Source organism: Rhodamnia argentea, chromosome 2 (assembly GCF_020921035.1).
Source record: "Rhodamnia argentea isolate NSW1041297 chromosome 2, ASM2092103v1, whole genome shotgun sequence".
NCBI classification, from domain to species: domain Eukaryota; kingdom Viridiplantae; phylum Streptophyta; class Magnoliopsida; order Myrtales; family Myrtaceae; genus Rhodamnia; species Rhodamnia argentea.
The window spans coordinates 32,745,034-32,764,132 of NC_063151.1; the positions used below are offsets into that span (position 1 = coordinate 32,745,034).

The window sequence follows — 19,099 nt, forward strand, 5'->3', positions numbered from 1 at the left end:
TGAGTAATTAACGATTTTGAAATTCAAAATGTTTAATTTATCGAGGATGGCCGACGAGTGCATTCGAAAGTTATGTTCGCAGGATCCTAACGTTACGGGAGCAGTATGATTCTATTAGCTGGAATGTCGCTCGCCAACCTCGACCAGTCGCTGAACTTTTAAGAAAGTCACTTTTTCTCTATGAAAAGTTAGTGAACTTGAAAAATTACTGGTTACTGCAAAGACTCGCTTTTTCGACCATAAAATGTGTAACTATAAGACATCGCGATTGGCAATTTCCGCAAAGGCTCGTTCCCCGCTGTTGCTGCACTGAACCAACTTCGCTCCACGAGACACCATGCGTCCAGCTCGTGAAAGCCATGGTTTTTGAACGAGCTCACGCTGGCAAGGCATGCACTCTTTGGATTCGCTGATTCAGAAATGCACCTCTCTCCCCCGCATCAAGCAGCTCCAAGCCCATCTGTTGATCACTGGCCAGTTCCAGTCGACGAACGCCCGCACGAAGCTCGTCGAGCTCTGCGCAATTTCGCCTTCCGGCGACCTCTCTTTCGCGACCCGCGTTTTCTACTGCATCCATCGCCCCTCCACGAACGACTTCAACGCCATTCTCAGGGGCATCGCCCAGAGCCCGGAACCCGCCAATGCCGTTTCTTGGTATCGCTCCATGTTGCGCGACTCTCGCAGGGTCGACGCGCTCTCTTGCTCCTTCGCGTTGAAGGCTTGCGCGCGCGCTCTCGCGATCTCCGAGGCCATTCAGCTGCATTCCCAAGTGGTGCGTTTCGGCTTTTGTGCGGACGTGCTGTTGCGGACGACTCTGCTCGACGTGTATGCGAAGGGTGGCCATCTCGATGCTGCGGAGAAGGTGTTCGATGAAATGCCTGTGAGAGATATTGCCTCGTGGAACGCGTTGATTTATGGGCTGGCTCAGGGCCATCGACCCTCTGAGGCTATATCTTTGTATAAGAGGATGAAAGAGGAAGGATTGAAGCCTAATGAAGTAACGGTTATTGGTGCTCTCTCCGCGTGCTCGCAGCTGGGAGCCACGCGAGAAGGTGGTAGGGTTCATGACTACATAAAGGAGGAGAAGCTTGATCAGAACGTCCAAGTTTGCAATGTTGTTATTGACATGTATGCCAAATGTGGGTTTGTTGATAAAGCTTATGAGGTTTTTGATGGTATGAGGTCCAGGAAGGGTCTTGTTACATGGAATACCATGATCATGGCATTTGCAATGCAGGGTGATGGATATAAAGCTATTGAGCTTTTCAAGCAGATGGGTCAAGCTGGGGTTGAACCTGATGCAGTATCATTCCTTGCTGCTTTATGCGCGTGCAACCATGCGGGGTTGGTGGAAGAGGGGGTTAGGTTGTTTGATTCAATGAAGGAATGTGGAGTAGTTCCAAATGTGAAGCATTATGGTACAGTTGTTGATTTGTTGGGCCGAGCTGGACGTATTAGAGAGGCATATGACATTATAACATCTATGCCGATGATGCCGGATGTGGTATTCTGGCAGAGTTTGCTTGGTGCTTGCAAGACTTATGGAAATGTGGAGATGGCAGAGATTGCCTCACGGCACCTTCTAGAGTTGGGGTCCAGCGGTTGCGGTGACTTCGTGTTATTGTCCAATATCTATGCAGCTCGTGCAAGGTGGGATGATGTTGGTAGGGTGAGAGAAGCTATGAAAAGTAGGGACATAAAAAAGGTGCCTGGTTTTAGCTATATTGAAGTGGACGGTAAAATACACAAGTTCAACAATGGAGACCAAGGCCATGAAAGTTGGCAAGAGATATATAGGAAGCTAGAGGAAATTAGATTCAAGATTACAGATCATGGTTATGTGGCAGGGACTGATTTTGTGTTGCATGACATTGGTGATGAGGAGAAAGAGAATGCCATATGTTACCATAGCGAAAAACTGGCTGTTGCTTTTGGTTTGATTAGTACAGCTGAGGGGACCCCTATTCAAGTAATAAAGAACCTAAGAATATGTGGTGATTGTCATACTGTGATAAAGCTTATATCGAAGATATACGATAGGGAAATCATCGTGCGAGATCGGTCCAGGTTTCACAGATTCAGAGAGGGATCTTGTTCTTGCAGAGACTACTGGTGAAATTGATTTGCGGGAGTAGTCAAACTTGAATTCGTACTAGCCAGTTAATTGCCAAAGCATCCAGTGAAATATTGAGGAACAGGTAACAAATTAAATACATTCCGTGTATTTCTTTCTACTAGTACACATTGCAGTTTACATGTTTAAAGGGGTGAAATAATGACATAAAGCAGTTTGAATAATGGATGACAGCGATGTCATTATAAATCAGTTTGTTATTGCGTGGGAAGAGTTTTTAATCAGTAAAATTAAGGCTAATTACTATGAGAAAGCTTGATTAGGCTGTTTTTTCAGCATAGTATTGGTAATCAAGCCTCCACCTTTCTCTAGTTTGATTGTTGGCACCCTCTTGATCTTTAGTCTATCATACTGTAGGTTACAAGCTATGTTTGTAGAATTTCCAATCCAAGCTCGAGTTTCAGCAATATACGGGATTAAACCTGGTATTGCCCTTGCATGCAATGGCTGATTCTTGTGGACATTCAAGCTGCAATTTGTGGTGCCTTATTCCCATCGCACAAAAATTATAATGCAGCTCATCTGGAAGTTGTCCAAGAATAATGGTCTATCATGGAACAAAACTCATTTGGCTTCTGACTTGGATGGCTATATTTAACAGATTGCCTACTAAGGACAGATTGACTTGATGGGGGCATCTCCGTCTCTCAGTCATGATACTTAGTCCTGCTACCGATGAAATGGGGGACCATTTGTCTTTTGACTGCTCAGTTTCCCGGGAGATATGGAGAAGGCTTCTACAACCGAGTAGAATTTCTTGCGAGATTGGAAAAGTGACTAGCTTTCTTGGGCTAGTCAACATCTTGAAAGGGAAGTCCTTGGAATGTTTGATTTTGAAGATTGCTTGCAATTCATGCATTTATAACATATGGAAGGCTAGAGATTTGGCTTTGCATTAGATCAAGTTTTGTTGGCTGATTCCATTTATGAGAGTGTTGTCGTGGATGTTAGACATTTCACTGGCTAAAGTCCCTTCCCAAAGCTCTGCCAAACGCGGCAATAGAGTTTTTTTTTTTTCCCCCTCTTTTGGCTGGAATAGAGTTTAGAGTTTTTGTACAAAGAAATGTACTCAATCATTCAAAAAGAAAGACATTGATTAGTTCATGAATGAGCTACATGGTCAGTATCTCATTTGGCCTCTTTTGTCACACATATAAGCTCATGTGGATAAGAAGTATTTGTTCATTGAGTATTTTTGTAAGGTGCTTAAGGGGGCCCACTAACTAGGGATCACCGGGCAGCTCTTTCGCTCTGTAGAGACAGGGGAGGCGTTCCCAAGGGGCCACTGACAGGGAAGTCGTATCAATTCTTTGACTCCTTTAGTGAGGAACGAAGTAGCTCTTCTACACTGGAGAGGAACGGGTTGCAGCCCAGTGAATCCATTCACAAACAAAGTATTTAGTTGTAGGTCACCCCCTTCCCGCGTATGCATCTTTTATTTAGATTTTTTCTGTTTTTCCATTTGCATGTACATGGAATACCTATTATTGATGCATGTTATGTATGCCTTTTGAGTTGATCTCTCAGAAATACATTTCGAAAGATACAGTTGCATGCGTTTAGAGCTGTTCGTGGACGAAATAAGTTTGTCATGACAAAATGAATACAGCTTTTAGATTTGCACGGTCCCTGAATCATGCCACTTTTTCGCCGTTTGCGTTCCAAATCTATTTGATTAGGCATCCCCATGAGCTATCTCTAATCTTTTAAGAACAACCAGATTGAACAAAGTAGATGTTACTGTGACATCTGTAGTAGGGGTGATATGTTCCCGGGCAATCCAAAGGAGCAAATGGATTATTAGCAAGGGTGAGCAACTCGGATCTTTAATATTAATTAGGTTTGCATTTAAGAATAAAAAAAATAATCAGTGGATTATTAGGCTTACGTTTAAGAAATAAAAAAAATAGATAAAAAAATAAATGGTCTGGACTGTTCGGTTCCATCCGGAACAGGGAATCGGGCTGAAAATCACCGGTTTTAATTTTATAGAACCAAAATCCGAGCCTGTCAATAAATCCATTTGGACTCGTCTTGTATTAACTATTTTACACCATACCAAATATCCGATTTAGGACTTTTTAATACAAGTGACACGTGTATATCGAAAACATGTGAGTGAATTTCTGTGTTGGGATCACGTTTCCCACTTGTGATGTAAATTGGTTGGGTCCGGCCATCACTACCGCAGTTGGGTTGGGCTTGCCATGACCATACCTATTTTCTTAAGCAAATTAAGGCGTGAAGCGTAGGGTAGCTTTCGCTTTCGAAGAACTACTCCAGGTTGATGGGTAGGATTGCACGTGACAAGCCTGCCCCTCTCTCTCTCTCTCTGAAAAAAAGAAAGGATGAAAAAAGGACACAGCTCTCGTCCAATCGAAGAAGCAAATGGGTGTCGTCTGGATCACAACGTAGGAGAGAAGATTGGATCACTTGTCGATGTCTTCAGCCAGCCTCTTTACCTACTTCCATGGGGATCTACACGTGACGGGTCACACTTCTGTTTGATCGCAAGCCTACAGCCACGCCCTCACCTACGCACCCTGTCGCTGAAGACGCTGCTGTCAAGTTGACGCGAGGGTTCACGTTATCAATGGTTTGGCCAACCAGATTTCGTGAGAACACTGTCGTCATGAGACGAATATTCAAAATTATCATTTCCAGTCTCGATGCTCTTAGCTGAATAGATTATTTTTAATATTTGAAATTTTTTAACACATAAGATTTCGAGGAACGACTATTAACCTTTTTTTAAAAAAAAATCATCAAGCTATTATTAAATGAAAGCGATATTTAATATTTGAATATTCTAACAGCACAAGCCATATGGTGGAATTATTTTTCAGCGGACCGCGTTCTCATCACGACATGCGGATAGGCCATTTTTGTAATAAGTGATTGTTGACATGCATACATGTGATTGTGATGAGACTTCGATAAACAACACTACTAAAGGACCGATCTCCGGTCCTATCTTTACTCTCGTCCAATGTCAGCTAGGGATAAACGAACGAGAATTAATGATAGGTCAAATTTCAGGATTCCTGCAGTTGGTCAGAGCAATTGGGGATTCCCACTTCAGGATTCTGATGTCGCTCGTCTGTTTGAATGCCACTGACTGCGTGAAAACTTCTCCGGGCCAAGGTCACTCGAAGCACATATCCAAACACTAAAATTTTAAATGGTTCCTATGAAGGTAAATTGTGAAAAAATCCTAAACCTTTCACACCTTTTTCAATTCAGTCATAAACCATTTGAGTCTGCCGATTCAATCATAAACCTTTCACCTTTTGCCAATTCAGTCATAATGACCGGAAATAGCTGACGTGGACATTCTATGTGGCATCGCCGGTATCGACATGAGTAATTTTTAATAATTTTATAAAAAAAATTAATTTTTTTTAATGCTTTTTCCTATTTTCCTTTTTGTCTTGAGAGGTGGCAGGGGTCTTCAACCTCTTTCCAACCATTGGGATTGGATCAGCAAAAGGTAAAAAGGTTTGAGACTAAATCGATAAACTTAAAAGATCTATGATAGAATTGACAAAAGTGGAAAATGTTTAAGAGTTTTTTTTTTTTTTTTTGACAATTTTCAACTGGAAATGATCGAGTTTAGCCTTTCCTTAACGTGAAATACAGAGGGTTTTCCTTAACTCCATCCATGGTACTGTTGCTACATGTGATCTGTTCCTTGCTGCGAAACCTACAAGTCAATTTGGAAACATCTTTTTTCTTACGATAGAAGGAAAGACCAATCGTGACGATCGAATCTTGGTTATTTTCCAAATCTATGGAAATTGTCGTAAAACCGAAAATGCGCATTTTAGAAAGGGTTACGCTAGGAAGACGGTCCGTCAAAATGACGAACCCACGCCAACCGTATATTTCAGGATGTGGACTTTTAGCAACCTCCTTGTGACAAGTATATCACGTGGATGTGTGATGCGTGTGGAACTTTTCTCTTTTAGAAATAGGTGGAGTCGAAATCATTTTTCTGGGTGAAAATGCAGAGCCCCGAGAACTCATTTTTCACAATTTCCATTTCACGGCCAATCTATCTCTATGTGGATGTAGTTAAGTGAAGGCTTAAGTGACCTTTAGACCACTTTTTGTCTAACGACAAAATGAAGGAAAAAAAGGACAAATACTTCAGTAGGTAAATATGAAATTATAGTAACCTAAATTTTAATGGCAAATTACTGCGATAGATTTCAAGAGCTTACTCAACCCATGGTAAAGTAGTCTAAAAAATGTAGAAACTTGGAAATACCATTGAAGTCAATACTAGAGAATCTTTGACTAAATAAATTTAATCTAATCTTGCAATGAATACACTTCTCCTCAATTACTCAAATTGAGCACGTAATTAGTACAGTAATAAACAGGGTTTATTTTCTTCCAAGAGAATTTGCTATTTAGGATATTGGTTGAAAACAATCATTTTCTCCGATGATGTAAGATTGCCCCCCGTATTTTCTCCTATTCATATCAGATATCATATAGACCAAATAGTCCCCGATAGCACACCCGGCTAGGCTCACTTCCGTTTAGTTAGAGATGGTCGGACGGGCTTAAACTAAGGACCGCGTCGAGATTGATCTAATTTGCCACCCAAGCTCGCCCATCACAAGAGACGCATGTATAAATCTTGGGGCCATGCCACACTCGGCTCAAGCCTAATCGGACCCCATTTCGACACAAGGAGGCATGCGGTCAGCCGAATTCGTGATAGGGCGTACCCCGTTGTTATGGACACTGCATGCACAGGATTCTGCATTCAAAATACGCTCCTTCCTGGCTTCCTCGAAAGTTCCCGATCCGCGCAGCAGCCTCGGTGGGACACCACCGAATGACTTGATCGCGACCGGATCTGCGCTCCCTCTTGCGGTGGAGGGGATGGAAAATCGACCCACATCCGTTCTCCTCTTTGCTCTACTTTCTCAGTTCCAAAAATCAAGGGTCTTCTCCTTTACGGGGGTCCAAGCACCACCAGCCCACCAACCCCCGTGGGTAGGTGGCGGAAGCGATCCAAACGGGTTGGCATGTGCCCAAATCTCTCCCCCTCTGCCCCCACCAACCACCATCTCTCGTTTCGCATGGTGGCGAGTCTTCTTCCTCTGTATCTCCACGTCCTCACCAACCACCACTTGTCTTGATATGTAATATCTTCTGTGAAGTATAGATTTTCCAACGACATCATTGATTTGTCTATGTAGGGTGTAATATATATATATTCTTATATGGGCGCGGCAATGTGTGTGTGGGCATGGGATTGGGCGAATCGCGATGGTCGGCATCGGTCCGTGCAATCCCCGTTTGGTTGAGCTAGAAAAAATATTGAATTTCGTATGGTTTCATATCTTTATTGACATGGTTGGTACAAGTTATCATTGGCAAGTATCATCCTCCCATGAAGCGGATAATTATATATACAGGCTTGGTCGATTCAAATTGCATATGATTATTGCAAATGGCTAAAAATGTGCACCCACCTACCTATATATAACAAACATCAAGATAATAACAATCAACTATTATCCTGATTGTCTATTGCACAAATAGTCCCTGTACCACATTGGATTCGATTGAATATTTACTAAAAGAAGGCGACGTTGTATATTGGTTTAAAGTTCATAGACCACAATGAACAAATCATAACGTTCCAAAATGATCTTGCACATTGGGCCACAGTTCATGGATCATTTCTATAAAAGTAAAAAGACAGAAAATGAGATTGCGTTTTGGCTAATTTAGTCTTGACCCTTTTAATTATACCAACTAAATCTGAAACCTTTTTACCTTTTTTTTTTCAATTGAGTCAATCCTGCTAATTTTGACTAACATTCTACGTGACATGACCAGTCTTGATGTTGATATTTTGCAATAATCTTTGAATTTTCTTTTCTTTTAATCAAGTGCTAGATGAGGGTCGCCCTTGTCGGCCGTGGGCAAGATGAGACGACCCTCGCCTAGATGAGGCCGACCCTTGCCTGTGGCCGTTAGGGTCGACCTTGCTTGATCGGGCGAGGACGACCCTCTTCTAGGCAAGTGCTATCGTGGTCGTTCCTCACCTATGGCCGGTGAGGTTAGCCCGTCCCTGACCAGGTGAGGGCGACCTTGCCTAGCCCTCTCCGACCATCGTCGGTGGCCGCCCACAATCCGAGATCGATCACCGGCACAAATGAAAGGAAAAATTTAGAAAATTTTTAAAAAGTTGTTCATGTCAACGTGTTAGGATTTGGCGCACAACTACAACGAAATATAGCATAAAAGTGAGAAAAGAAATCCAGACACAAGGTTTATCCTAATCACCCTTAAATAAGGGTTCATCTAGTTGATTATTCCACTATAATTAGCATCTTGTGCATCTTTTTTACATCACTCATTTTTAAGCGAAAAAGAGTATATATAGCATTAACTATTCACGGGCACAAGCCCAAAGTACTAATAAAATATGAGCCCAAATTATAAAAGTCCTCTAGTTGCTTGGGAGCGGCTCCCCGAAACCCCGCTGCTCAACCCGTTCACTAGGGAGTGGGACCCCTGTACCTTCCCGTCGATGGAGCGTATCAACCACCCCTAACACAGCGTTGGTATGCCACATAGGACAACCGGCACCGATTGGACCTCCACGTCGGCGTTTTTGGATCAAAATTGGCTGAATGAACTCAATTGACAAAATCTCAAAAAGTTTATATTTCAATTGACACAATTAAGAAGGTTTAAGACTGAATTGACCAAAGTGTAATAGGTTTATGACTTTTTGGACAATTTTCACCAAACTTAAAATAGAGAAAATCGTAAGTCAATGCACAAAGTACTGGATTATCAAGAGATCCATCCATTGGCTCCTCGGACTTCCTCAATCTATTATGAGCACTAGCCTTTTGTGGCTCTTCGGATGATGTGTCTAATACCAATTTGAACTTCTGGACCAGCATGTTCACCGACATGGTATCGGGAAATAGATCCCGATCCATCAACATCACATCTCCATGAAAGTTATCTCCTGTTCAAAGCACTATGCACGTCGAAACTCCATTAACGGAAGCGGAGCGTTCCAACGACGTATTCGGTCATAAACTCGGAACATTCGACCATATTGAATTCTGAAGTTGGTCTTTTCGATCATGACGAAAGACGAAAGCTAATGGATCAAGCGGATCATACTCGGTGATAGAAGAGATTTGGTACGATACTTATGAGACCAATGAAATCGATATTCAAATATTTCTTGGCCAATTCTTCCTTAATTGATAGGAAGGCTCGTGACGATTGTCAATCGACTTATGCCGCGCATGACAACACTTCTGAGTATAATTTATGTTCCAAAAGTGTTTTTAGAGCAAAAATCTATTTAGTAGCATAATTTTTGAAGCAGAAATTCTTTTGGTTATGCAACTTTATTTTTTCTGCTTTTGGAGCAATTTTTTTGCTCTAGAAGTAGTTTTGGAGCCACTTGAAAAAGTAAAATAATTTACTTTTCTCCAGAAATTAGGATCAGAAGCATAAAGATAAAAATTTAACTTTTGGGCAAAAGTTAGCAAAAGTGTTGCTATGCGCGCCCTTAATTTATCGACATATATATTTAGTTGTTATTATTATTATTATTAATTGACGTCTTGTGCGGAAGCAGGAAAATTGATTATGAGGAGAGACCAGAGAACGATGAGATGAATAGAAATATAAATAATAGAATTCTCCCCCCCACGCCCACCCCTCGAAACAAACGACCATTCCCCCTCTCTCTACCTTCTCTAAACGCAGAGTCACGTCTCTTCCATCAAGTCCGGTGCTCAAACAACACTCTGCCTCTCTCTCTCTCTCTCTCTCTCTCTCACCTATCTCCCACAGCCATCATGCGCGCCACCTGCCCCTCTTCCTCCTCCCCTCCTCACGCCACTCTCTCTCTCTTCCTTCCTACCTCTCTCTCTCTCTCTAGAAATGCCTGACGTGATGTTCCCGGCGGCGTTTGATGCTTATATTTAGGGGGGCCCCCCCTTTCCATTAAGGCTCTGCTTGTCTTCTCCGGTGCCGCGGGAAGGAAATGCTTGCGAAATAGGCCTCTTATATCCGCTGCTCATGTCGCAGAGCTTTTTACGCCAGGTCCCGTTGTTCAGTGAGTTTTGAGGGGTTGTCGGCGTCCTGGAAACCGTTAGAGCTGTAGGGTGTGTTCGTACGGGCAAAGTCAACATTGGTACGATAATGTGGCTCTGTTCTGAAATTGGCGTCCTCTGTTTCATTGGCTTCTACTCGGAGATGACCTGTTCTGTATGCCGTCTCGGCTTGTTTTGAGCTGATTTCCAACTCCTCTTTCTGTTGCAGCATTGATATAATCGGTTCAGATGAAGTCGTTATGATCGCGTTTTAGAGGCTTGCTGTCGTAGAGGTCAACTCGTACTTCTTATTTCTGAGGAGAAGGTGTATGTAAGATTGCTTTTGGTGGTCAATTCACAAGCACCCCCCCGCCGCCAGCTTAAAGAAAATGGAGGCAGCCGCTTGTGGACCGGCTCTGCAATTCCCTCCGCATGTATGGTCGAATAGAAATGGAGGCAAGCAGAGAAACAACTTGCCGTCGCGCCGGAGTAATCTCCGCCTCGTGACTGTCCGAGACTCGCGAAGGAAACTCGGGTTTCTTAGGCAGAGGAAGCCTCCTGTGGGTCTATTACCAACTTGTGAGTGTTCGCAAGGTGAGCGACCTTCTCTTTCGTTGCATTCTTGGGCTATGGTGTGGCACGCTGCTGCATGTGCATCTTTGAATCTTTGAAGTATTGGGTAAAGAAGAAAGATTCAGAATAATTAGGAATCGAAAATTCTACTTAAGTTTTCCATATCTTGATTTTTATTGAACCTAGGGAGGAAGAGCTCGTCCTTGTTGCTAATTTGATTGAACTCAAGTCATTATGGATACATGTCACGCAACCTAATGGTCAAGCTACCATGAACACTCTGTTCTTATTTTCTCTCTGACTCTGAAGATCGACACACGCAAACCTCCATTGATATCTCACTGGATGGTTTCCAGTTCTGTGGATTGCATTTGCTAATCCACAACTTGAGAGTCATATACCCTGTGCCGGCAGTTGTCTAGGCCTATCTGAACCCATGGTTTTATCTTAAGGGCTGCTGGAAGTGGACATCCATGTATACTTTTCCTTTGGGAGATTTTCATTTTTCCAACTGCTTCAAGGTGAAAGAAATTGCAAAGGGGATATCGAATTCATAAAAATGGCTGATATAAATAAATACATCTCTACATTTGCGATATGTATGAAACATCTTGGTCCATCATGAAAAGTGATTCTTTTACATTGCCTCGTGACAAGAGATTAGTATATTCGTTTTGGATATTGGTCGATAAGCAAGTAGGTATCAGACAATGCCGCATCGAAATAACTCAAGCATATGAGAGTGTAACTGATTATTTTTCCTGTCAGAATTGTATATCTTCAGCTAAGTCTTTTATTTATCAAGTGGAAATGACCTCCAATTTAATGTTGACCTTTTTCTCTTCAACCTTTTCTAGTAGTCCCAGCTTTGGAAGCAGGATATTTGCGCGCTTCTTCCAATGGAAATTGGCTACTCAAGGTACGCATACTTATTATTTTTTTTATGGGAAACATTATTCGTTGGAATTACCTATAATGTTGATGGAAAATGTTCATATGATGTCCTGGTTTGCAATTTTGGTTAGTATTATGTTTCTCAAGTAGGGTGTTCTGATGTATTGGACAGACGAAAGCCCAAGAAGTGAGCTCGTGCTTAGATGGCCGCTCCATTTTCCTTGTCGGTTTGTTCTCTTGCTTAAATTCTCTATAAGATGACATAGCTTTTTATTTTGTGTTAAAAATCGCGTGCACTATATGACTTAGGGATGATGGGCTCTGGAAAGACAACGGTTGGAAAGATTTTGTCTGAAGCGTTAGGCTATACTTTTGTCGACAGGTCAGAGCACTTTCTTGATCTTGTGTTTAGGAACATTGACAGATATGATTAATTTGACAACTATGCTAGGAAAAGACGTTATTACGATTGATTGCTGGAAGCGTGCTCTTTGCGTTATGTTTGTCTCTCATGCTGTTTATTTTCTAGTCGGAAGTGCATCCTTTTATATTTTCTCAGTAATTGTTATGAGATAAGGATGTAACTTCCATATGAAGAACTGGGAATCAAAAGCAGCCAGATGCAAACAGTGAAAAGTTACAGTTATGCCACTCTGATTTTGTAATTAACCTTCTTTTTTTTCTGTCATCATATGTATCATAACATCACTTACATGACATCATATGCTGAGACCACAAACTAGTTGTGGTGTTGGTACTTGCTCTTTGTGTGCAGTCATTCTCCCAAGTTTTCTCGCACATGTCATTTACCTAGCCCTTAGACGTGGTGCATACAACTGATTTTACTATTCAACACATATTCTCTTAGATTCTCACAGTTCCTCTCATTTGTTCATCAATTCTTCTGCTTGTGGCAATGCAGCGACAAATACGTGGAGCAGGCTATTGGCCAAGATTCTGTCACTCAAATCTTTAAACAACGTGGGGAGTGTATCTTCAGAGATTATGAGGTGTGTCAGATTATCTTGTTGCTTCTTTCCTAGTTCATGACTTTATGCTCTCAATCCACCTGTTACTGCATCTCCATCAAACTGTTGTAATTAGCTTAAACACATCTGAGATCTTTAGCTTACTTTAACTCCCTTGGTAGCTGAATATCCTTGGCATTATTATTTCAGATGTGACACATGGATAATTGTCTCCTGTTATTTTATTTTAAATATGAATCATTAGGTTTCTATCTATATTTTCTGGTTAACATAGAATCTTGTTGATATTCTTTTCTACATCTTAATTGGGATCTCACCATATATTTTCCATCAAGTTGATTATAGAGTACTTAAGTTGACTTCTGTGCTTGCTTCTTTAGCATTTTGACTAATTCTTAGCTCGATCACAATCTGTTTACCTCGGAAATGCCTAAATGCGGTGGTCATGGGGTTCTCTACATGCTTTGCTAATCGGTTAGCGTTTTCCCGTTTCATTTATTTATAGGATTAGGCTATATCAGATGTGGAAAGTGATTCATTACATCTGCTGGCATCACGAAAAATGGTTACTTTTTTAAACGGGAGATTTTCCCTTTGCCCCCTAACTATGGGAAGTGGCATTTAGAGTTGTAGTTTTGCAAAAGCATGATGTACAACCGTCATGTTAAGATTTTCTCACAGGAAAACAGTTGTCATATTATGAAGGAAGAGAAGGAGTGTCCGCTGGTTTTTTTAAAAATAAAAGGAAAGGGAACAAGTAAAGCAAAATAACAGTTAGCAATGCAGAAGAACTAAAGGGAATGGAAGGTTATGACTTAATATCTATTCATTTCTGTTTTACTGTCCGTAGATCCCTGCAAATCCTTTAGTGAGATCAGACAATACTGTCCTTTTGGCTGGTATTGACTTCCTCACTGTTCTCCATATCATATGGATATATGAAATTGTGTAATCGTGCACTGATTTTGCACTGTCTTGTTATGGTGTTGGGTTCAAGCTCCAGCTAACACCTGGTTTTTGCTGGAGAAAATTAATGTTGAATCTTTCTACTACTCAAGTATTTTAAGTGGACAGCTCGAGTGTGAAGGGAAGTTTTAGGTTAGATGCTGCAATCTTAAATTTCCGGCAAGACTAGTATGGAATTGTCTCATACGAATTGGAGAGATAGTGGGTGCAGTTAATGATTTTTTTCATGTAATACGAATGTTGTTCTGGCGAGGTTAACTTGATTGCTAGAGGGGCAAGTGGTGACATGTCTACAAACTTTGGGAGTACTTTGAGATACCGGTTACAAGTTAGGTAAACCATTATCATTTCTTCATAGACGTTGCAGTTGTAAATCTTGTTGTCAACATACTTGTAGTGTAATGGTCTTATTTGTTCTCATTCCACAAGTGGGCTGCATAAGAACGGATAGTGTTTTTCTTGCCTAAATTTCTATATCCCTGCCAAGGTGAGGGGAGGATTCAATCCGATGTTATCACAAAACTGCTGTGTGACTTCATTAGGTCAGTGAATTAGTCCCTTTGTTATTGATTGAAATATACAACTAATAAGGAGCACATTCATCTAATAGTTTAAGTCTTTAGAATAGTTGACAAAGATCCCACACATTTTTATATGGTATGAGAGCAGAATTTCCTAAGTTCAAATCTTGCTAGGCCTTTTATTTGCCTCCCTAATTTGGTATTTCCACACTTTAGTCTTAGGTCAAAGTCCAATCAACATGTGAGAGGGTGTGTTAGAAATCTAAACATTTAACCACACCTTCATCTCATAGCTTAAACTTTTACAATAGTTGGCAATAGTCCCGTAAAATTCCTCAAATTTTAGTAATCCGATTGTAGTTAGTTACATTAATAATCCCTTTGATTTTATTAATGAAACAGTGATTATTATCTTGTCTTCCAGAGTGATGCATTACGGAAATTATCTTTCATGCCCCAGCAAGTTGTTGCAACTGGTGGTGGTGCAGTTGTTCGGCCTATCAACTGGTACTCGTGTCTCCTGAATGAGAGTGAAACTGGATCTTTTACTATCTATGCTTGTTCCATTTGCATTTGCATGGATCACAACATGAGCTTGTCCACCCTACTGTAGGAAATATATCAGGCAGGGAGTCAGTGTCTTCTTGAATGTACCCTTAGATGCCCTGGCTAGGAGAATTGCTGCTGTAGGGACTGATTCTCGCCCCCTTTTGCACTTTGAATCAGGCGATCCATACACACAGGTGGTTATTCATCTTGCTGGTGTTGTCTTCCTTAATCTGAAATTACTGCATATGCTTTCTTCAACGTTTTCTGGTTCTCATTTAATTGTCATTCTTGAGTTAATCCTAAGTGTTACCTCGCACATGTCTCTTCAGGCTTTCGTTGGACTTTTCACTCTCTCAAAAAAGAGAGCTGAATCATATGCCAGTGCTGATGTTACAGTTTCCATTCTAGGTACGTCATTTAACAGGATTCATATTTTACCCTATAGTGGATAAATCTTGGTCAACATGTATGCACAATAGGCCACTCTTTTGAGCAAAATTGGTTTCATTTTTCTGTTTTTGGTATCATTTACCATAGGGTACTGCACTGATAATTCCCTTTCTAGATCGTCCGAACAGAAATACTTAATACTTGGTCAATTGGAAATTTTCTTATCGTCTCCACACTGGTGAAATGCTCCATTTTGCATTTGCTAGTGCCACAACACTCATTAGAGTTTTGAATATGAGGTTAAGCCACGAATCTGAAGCTTGTTAAAAGAATCTGTTTTGTTTTCTTAAGTTTGCATCTCAAACTGGGAAATCTAAGCTTGAGGAAGTTGTTGGTAATCTTTTGAGCTTAAATGAAACATAATTTTGGAGGAGATACCCTTTCTCAGATCTTGCTGCTAACCTGGGCGTTGAAGATGTTCTTGATGTCACACCAACAGCTATAGCAATTGAGGTATGGCCTGGTTATTCCTCATTTTGTTTTCACACTTGCAAAGATATTCATGCGTGTACGTATATATAAAATGTCTGATTCTTCTGTGGACCTTTAGTTTACTCTCTGGTGGGTGATTTGATAGGGGAAGAGAACGTGAGATACAGAAAAACATTTGTTTCGAATGAGTCAACAAAACCCTGGTCTCAGAATACCTTTCTTCTCTTGCTTTCTGCTTGTCTTGGTTTAATCCTATTTTCTCATGTGCATTCCAACTGGGGTGAGTCTGAATAAAGAAAAATTGCTGAAGGGTTGCTCCCGAAAAATCTATCCGGTTTAACCTTAACGTTGCTGGGGTTTTAAAAATGTTCTCATTTCTGGAGTACCTGCCAAGTATTTTGAACAACATTCTTCTAAGGTATACTGTTGTTTGCATGAAGTCAAATTGTAGTCCCTCTGGTCACATAGCGGTGGATACAATGAGAAGGTTTTCATATGTTATTGTGGAAATTGTAATGCATGCTTTTTCAATGTTAACCACCCAAATGAATTGTTGACTGCTCTGATAGTACCAATTTGTGTGATGCTGAGGCTGTCTTCAATAATCCTTCACTAGATTTTAGCGGGTGCAACAGCAGGGTTTCAGAAAATACAAAGTCCACCGGTCTGACCATCAGATATCACATGATAGAGAGATTGTCTTAATACCATATTGCTTGCACTGGCAATGAACCAGAATTCGAAAAAGTCAACTGCTTGACTGGATCATTCACCATATAACATTCTCCTCTTTTAATTATCCTTTCGTCTATCAAGAGCTGGCTATGGTAAGTGGTTTTTAATGCCGATCTTAACTGTTGGCAGGCGCTTGTACAAATAGAGAAATTTCTTCAAGGCAACGTGTCCAGGCGATTGTTTCCTTAATCAATCATATATGGGGGTCATGTTTTTTAGCATCTTACACTGCTTTTCCATTTTTGGACTCTATCTAGCCACTCTCGGCTCCCTAGTTTGAACTGATATTAAGAGAAGTTCTGTTTATTAGGGTTGCGCAGAATGTATAGGTAATGTATGTCCATGATCCATACTTAGCAATTAGTGTCGCTTTAGTGCTTGGATATTTGTCTATTCAATTACGAACATTGGTAGGGCTATACTGGCACACTTTGTGGACTCAGCAGAGGGTATGTTCTTCAAGTTCTATTTGTTCCACGGCTGTGAGGATATAATCTTTTGAATTGAAAACAGATTTTGTAGATCAAAAGATGGGTGATACCACAAAGTTGCATTTTTGTACCCCCTACTAAGGAGATGGTACAATTGGAAGTTTGCACGAAAAATACCTCTGATATTGAACAGCTATTATCGGCGCAAGTTTCGATTTCTAAATGAGAAGAAATTCTTCCTACATAAGAAAACAATATATTTCTATCAAAAACTGCGAACCTGGTTGCAGCAGTTTAAGGAATTGTCTTTTGGGCACAGGATTTAGGGAGTTTCTAAAGCGTGTTGTTGTCTAGTGTGTCCGCGGCACTTCAAACAAATTTACAAGGAAATAGGTGATTTTCAAAGTAGTGATTGTGCAAATTACGTGGATTGTCAATATCTTGTTTGTATGGGCAACAAGAGTTTTGGGGTACTCTTTAACAAAATGCATTTTCCAATTTAGTAGAAGCCTAGGGTGCGCATGATAATACTTCTGGAAGTGGATTTCTACTCTAGAAATACTTTCGGAACAGGAATCCGTTTGGTAATGCAACTTATGGAACAAAAATTCGTTTGGTAAAGTTTTTTACTACTGAAAGAAATTTCCACTTATGAAGTGAATTTTCACTTATGAAGTTGTTTTTCCTCCAATTTGAGAAGTTAAAAAAAATAGCTTCTCAAACTCAAAAAGGACTGCTCGCCTCACCATCTTTTTATTACTCCCTCACCATATTTTTGATCATACCCACCTCCGCCAATCTCTGCCACCTATCGCCGACCTCCACCGGTTGTCGCTCACGACTACTGCCAACCGCCGACCATTGTCTGCGCCCCCCACTGTAGACCTCCGTCGGTCGCCACCCATCGACCGCCCACGGTAGCCAACCATTGCCGACCTTCGCCGGCCGCCGCCCATCGCAGCTCGCGACATCGATAGCCGCTGCCGACGAATACCGTTGACCTTCGCCGGCCGCCGCCAATCGCCCATTGCCAACCTTCGCCGGCCGTGATCGTTGCCAATTGCTAATCTTTGCTCGCTTTGACCGCCTCCACCACCACCCCCTACCACCGACCATCGACCACCGTGCCGGCCGCCGTTGTCGAGTCGTCGTCTTCGGCCGCGCGAGTAAAAAATAAATAATACATTTTTATTTTTAAAAATTAAATAATATTTTAATAATAAAAATTGTTTTAAAAAAATTAAAAAAGTTCAAAAATGAAGTAGAAATTTTTCGATCGTCAATAATAATTTTTTGTAAAATATTTTCTGTTAATAATATTTCGAAGTAGAAAATTTCAACAAGTAACCAAACAAATTTCTCTTATTAGAAATAACTTTTGGGTTAAAAGAAAAAAAATTGACTTTCGCTTTCGAGGAGAAGTAGAAAAATCAATTTACGGCCATAAATTAATTTCTGACGCAGAAGTGTTACCATGCGCGCCCCTAGCATTTCTCCGGTGCTAGAACTAAATTTTTGGGTCCAAATAATCAAATTCGTGCGAATGTACAGTTTGTGTCTTCTATTTTACTCACAAAACATTGTTTTTCTATTATGGAGAGTGAATGTGGTCTTTTTGTATTCGATTATGTTAGGGATATAGCTTAGAAGGGAGGAATAACTATTTCTATTAAATCAAACTATGATTTTCGAAGGGAAAAACTTTGCGGTTTGATCAATTTAGTCTTAAATCTTTCAATTTTATCAATTGAGTCTATCTAGTCAATTTTAATTAGAAATTGCAGACGTGAACACTAGTAGTGCCACATAGAATGACAGGCGCCGACTTGGGTAATAATTTTATAATTATTTTATATTTTATATTTTATACATTTTTTTAATTTTCTTTTCTTTTCTTTTCGATATGGTTCAACAAGGGCCGCCAGCCAATTCTCGCCAGTCACAGATGAGGACTGGCCATGCCAAAAAAAAGAAAAAAATAATAAAAAATTTAGAAAATTTTAATAATTCGTAAAAATTGCCCATTGCCCACGTCCGTGCCGTGTATGATGGCTAGCATTCATATTAGCAATCTAAGCTAAAATAGGCCAAATAAATTCAATTAAACAAATATGAAAATATTTAAAACTCAATTAGTAAAATTAAAAGTTTTATGACTGAATTGACCAAAGTATAATAGGTTTAGAACTTTTTGAATAGTTTTCATGACTTCTCAACTGTTAGGCCATCCGCGAAAGACAATTCGGTCCCATTTTAATGTGGAAAACGAATCTAGTCAGCATATTTGTAGTCTAGTTTTGCTTTACTAAATTTATGCGGTCCTCTTCAT

The 19,099-nt window shown here is 40.6% G+C and overlaps 2 protein-coding genes across 4 annotated transcripts; both read left to right on the forward strand.

Moving 5' to 3' along the window:
• The first annotated feature begins 285 nt into the window (after window positions 1-285).
• LOC115726609 (pentatricopeptide repeat-containing protein At1g34160) lies at window positions 286-2,682 on the forward strand. Its single transcript, XM_030656598.1, has 2 exons — window positions 286-2,198; window positions 2,492-2,682. Exon 1 carries the CDS (start codon window positions 392-394, stop codon window positions 2,114-2,116), a length of 1,725 nt encoding a protein of 574 aa, XP_030512458.1. The 5' UTR covers window positions 286-391; the 3' UTR covers window positions 2,117-2,198; window positions 2,492-2,682.
• An 899-nt stretch (window positions 2,683-3,581) lies between these two features.
• LOC115727015 (shikimate kinase 3, chloroplastic-like) lies at window positions 3,582-16,798 on the forward strand. Of its 3 annotated transcripts, none has more exons than XM_030657382.2 (12): window positions 10,296-10,331; window positions 10,460-10,487; window positions 10,617-10,824; window positions 11,661-11,722; window positions 11,870-11,924; window positions 12,007-12,079; window positions 12,620-12,707; window positions 14,598-14,680; window positions 14,787-14,916; window positions 15,052-15,130; window positions 15,561-15,625; window positions 16,469-16,798. In XM_030657382.2, the coding sequence occupies exons 3-12, from the start codon at window positions 10,620-10,622 to the stop codon at window positions 16,526-16,528; spliced, it is 900 nt and encodes a 299-aa protein (XP_030513242.1). In that variant the 5' UTR covers window positions 10,296-10,331; window positions 10,460-10,487; window positions 10,617-10,619; the 3' UTR covers window positions 16,529-16,798. The 3 variants fall into 3 exon arrangements, with proteins under 3 accessions (XP_030513169.1, XP_030513242.1, XP_030513017.2); XM_030657157.2 differs by having other exon boundaries at window positions 10,329-10,344; window positions 11,664-11,722; XM_030657309.2 differs by lacking the exons at window positions 10,296-10,331; window positions 10,460-10,487 and adding an exon at window positions 3,582-3,586 and having other exon boundaries at window positions 10,567-10,824.
• The last annotated feature ends 2,301 nt before the right edge of the window (window positions 16,799-19,099 follow it).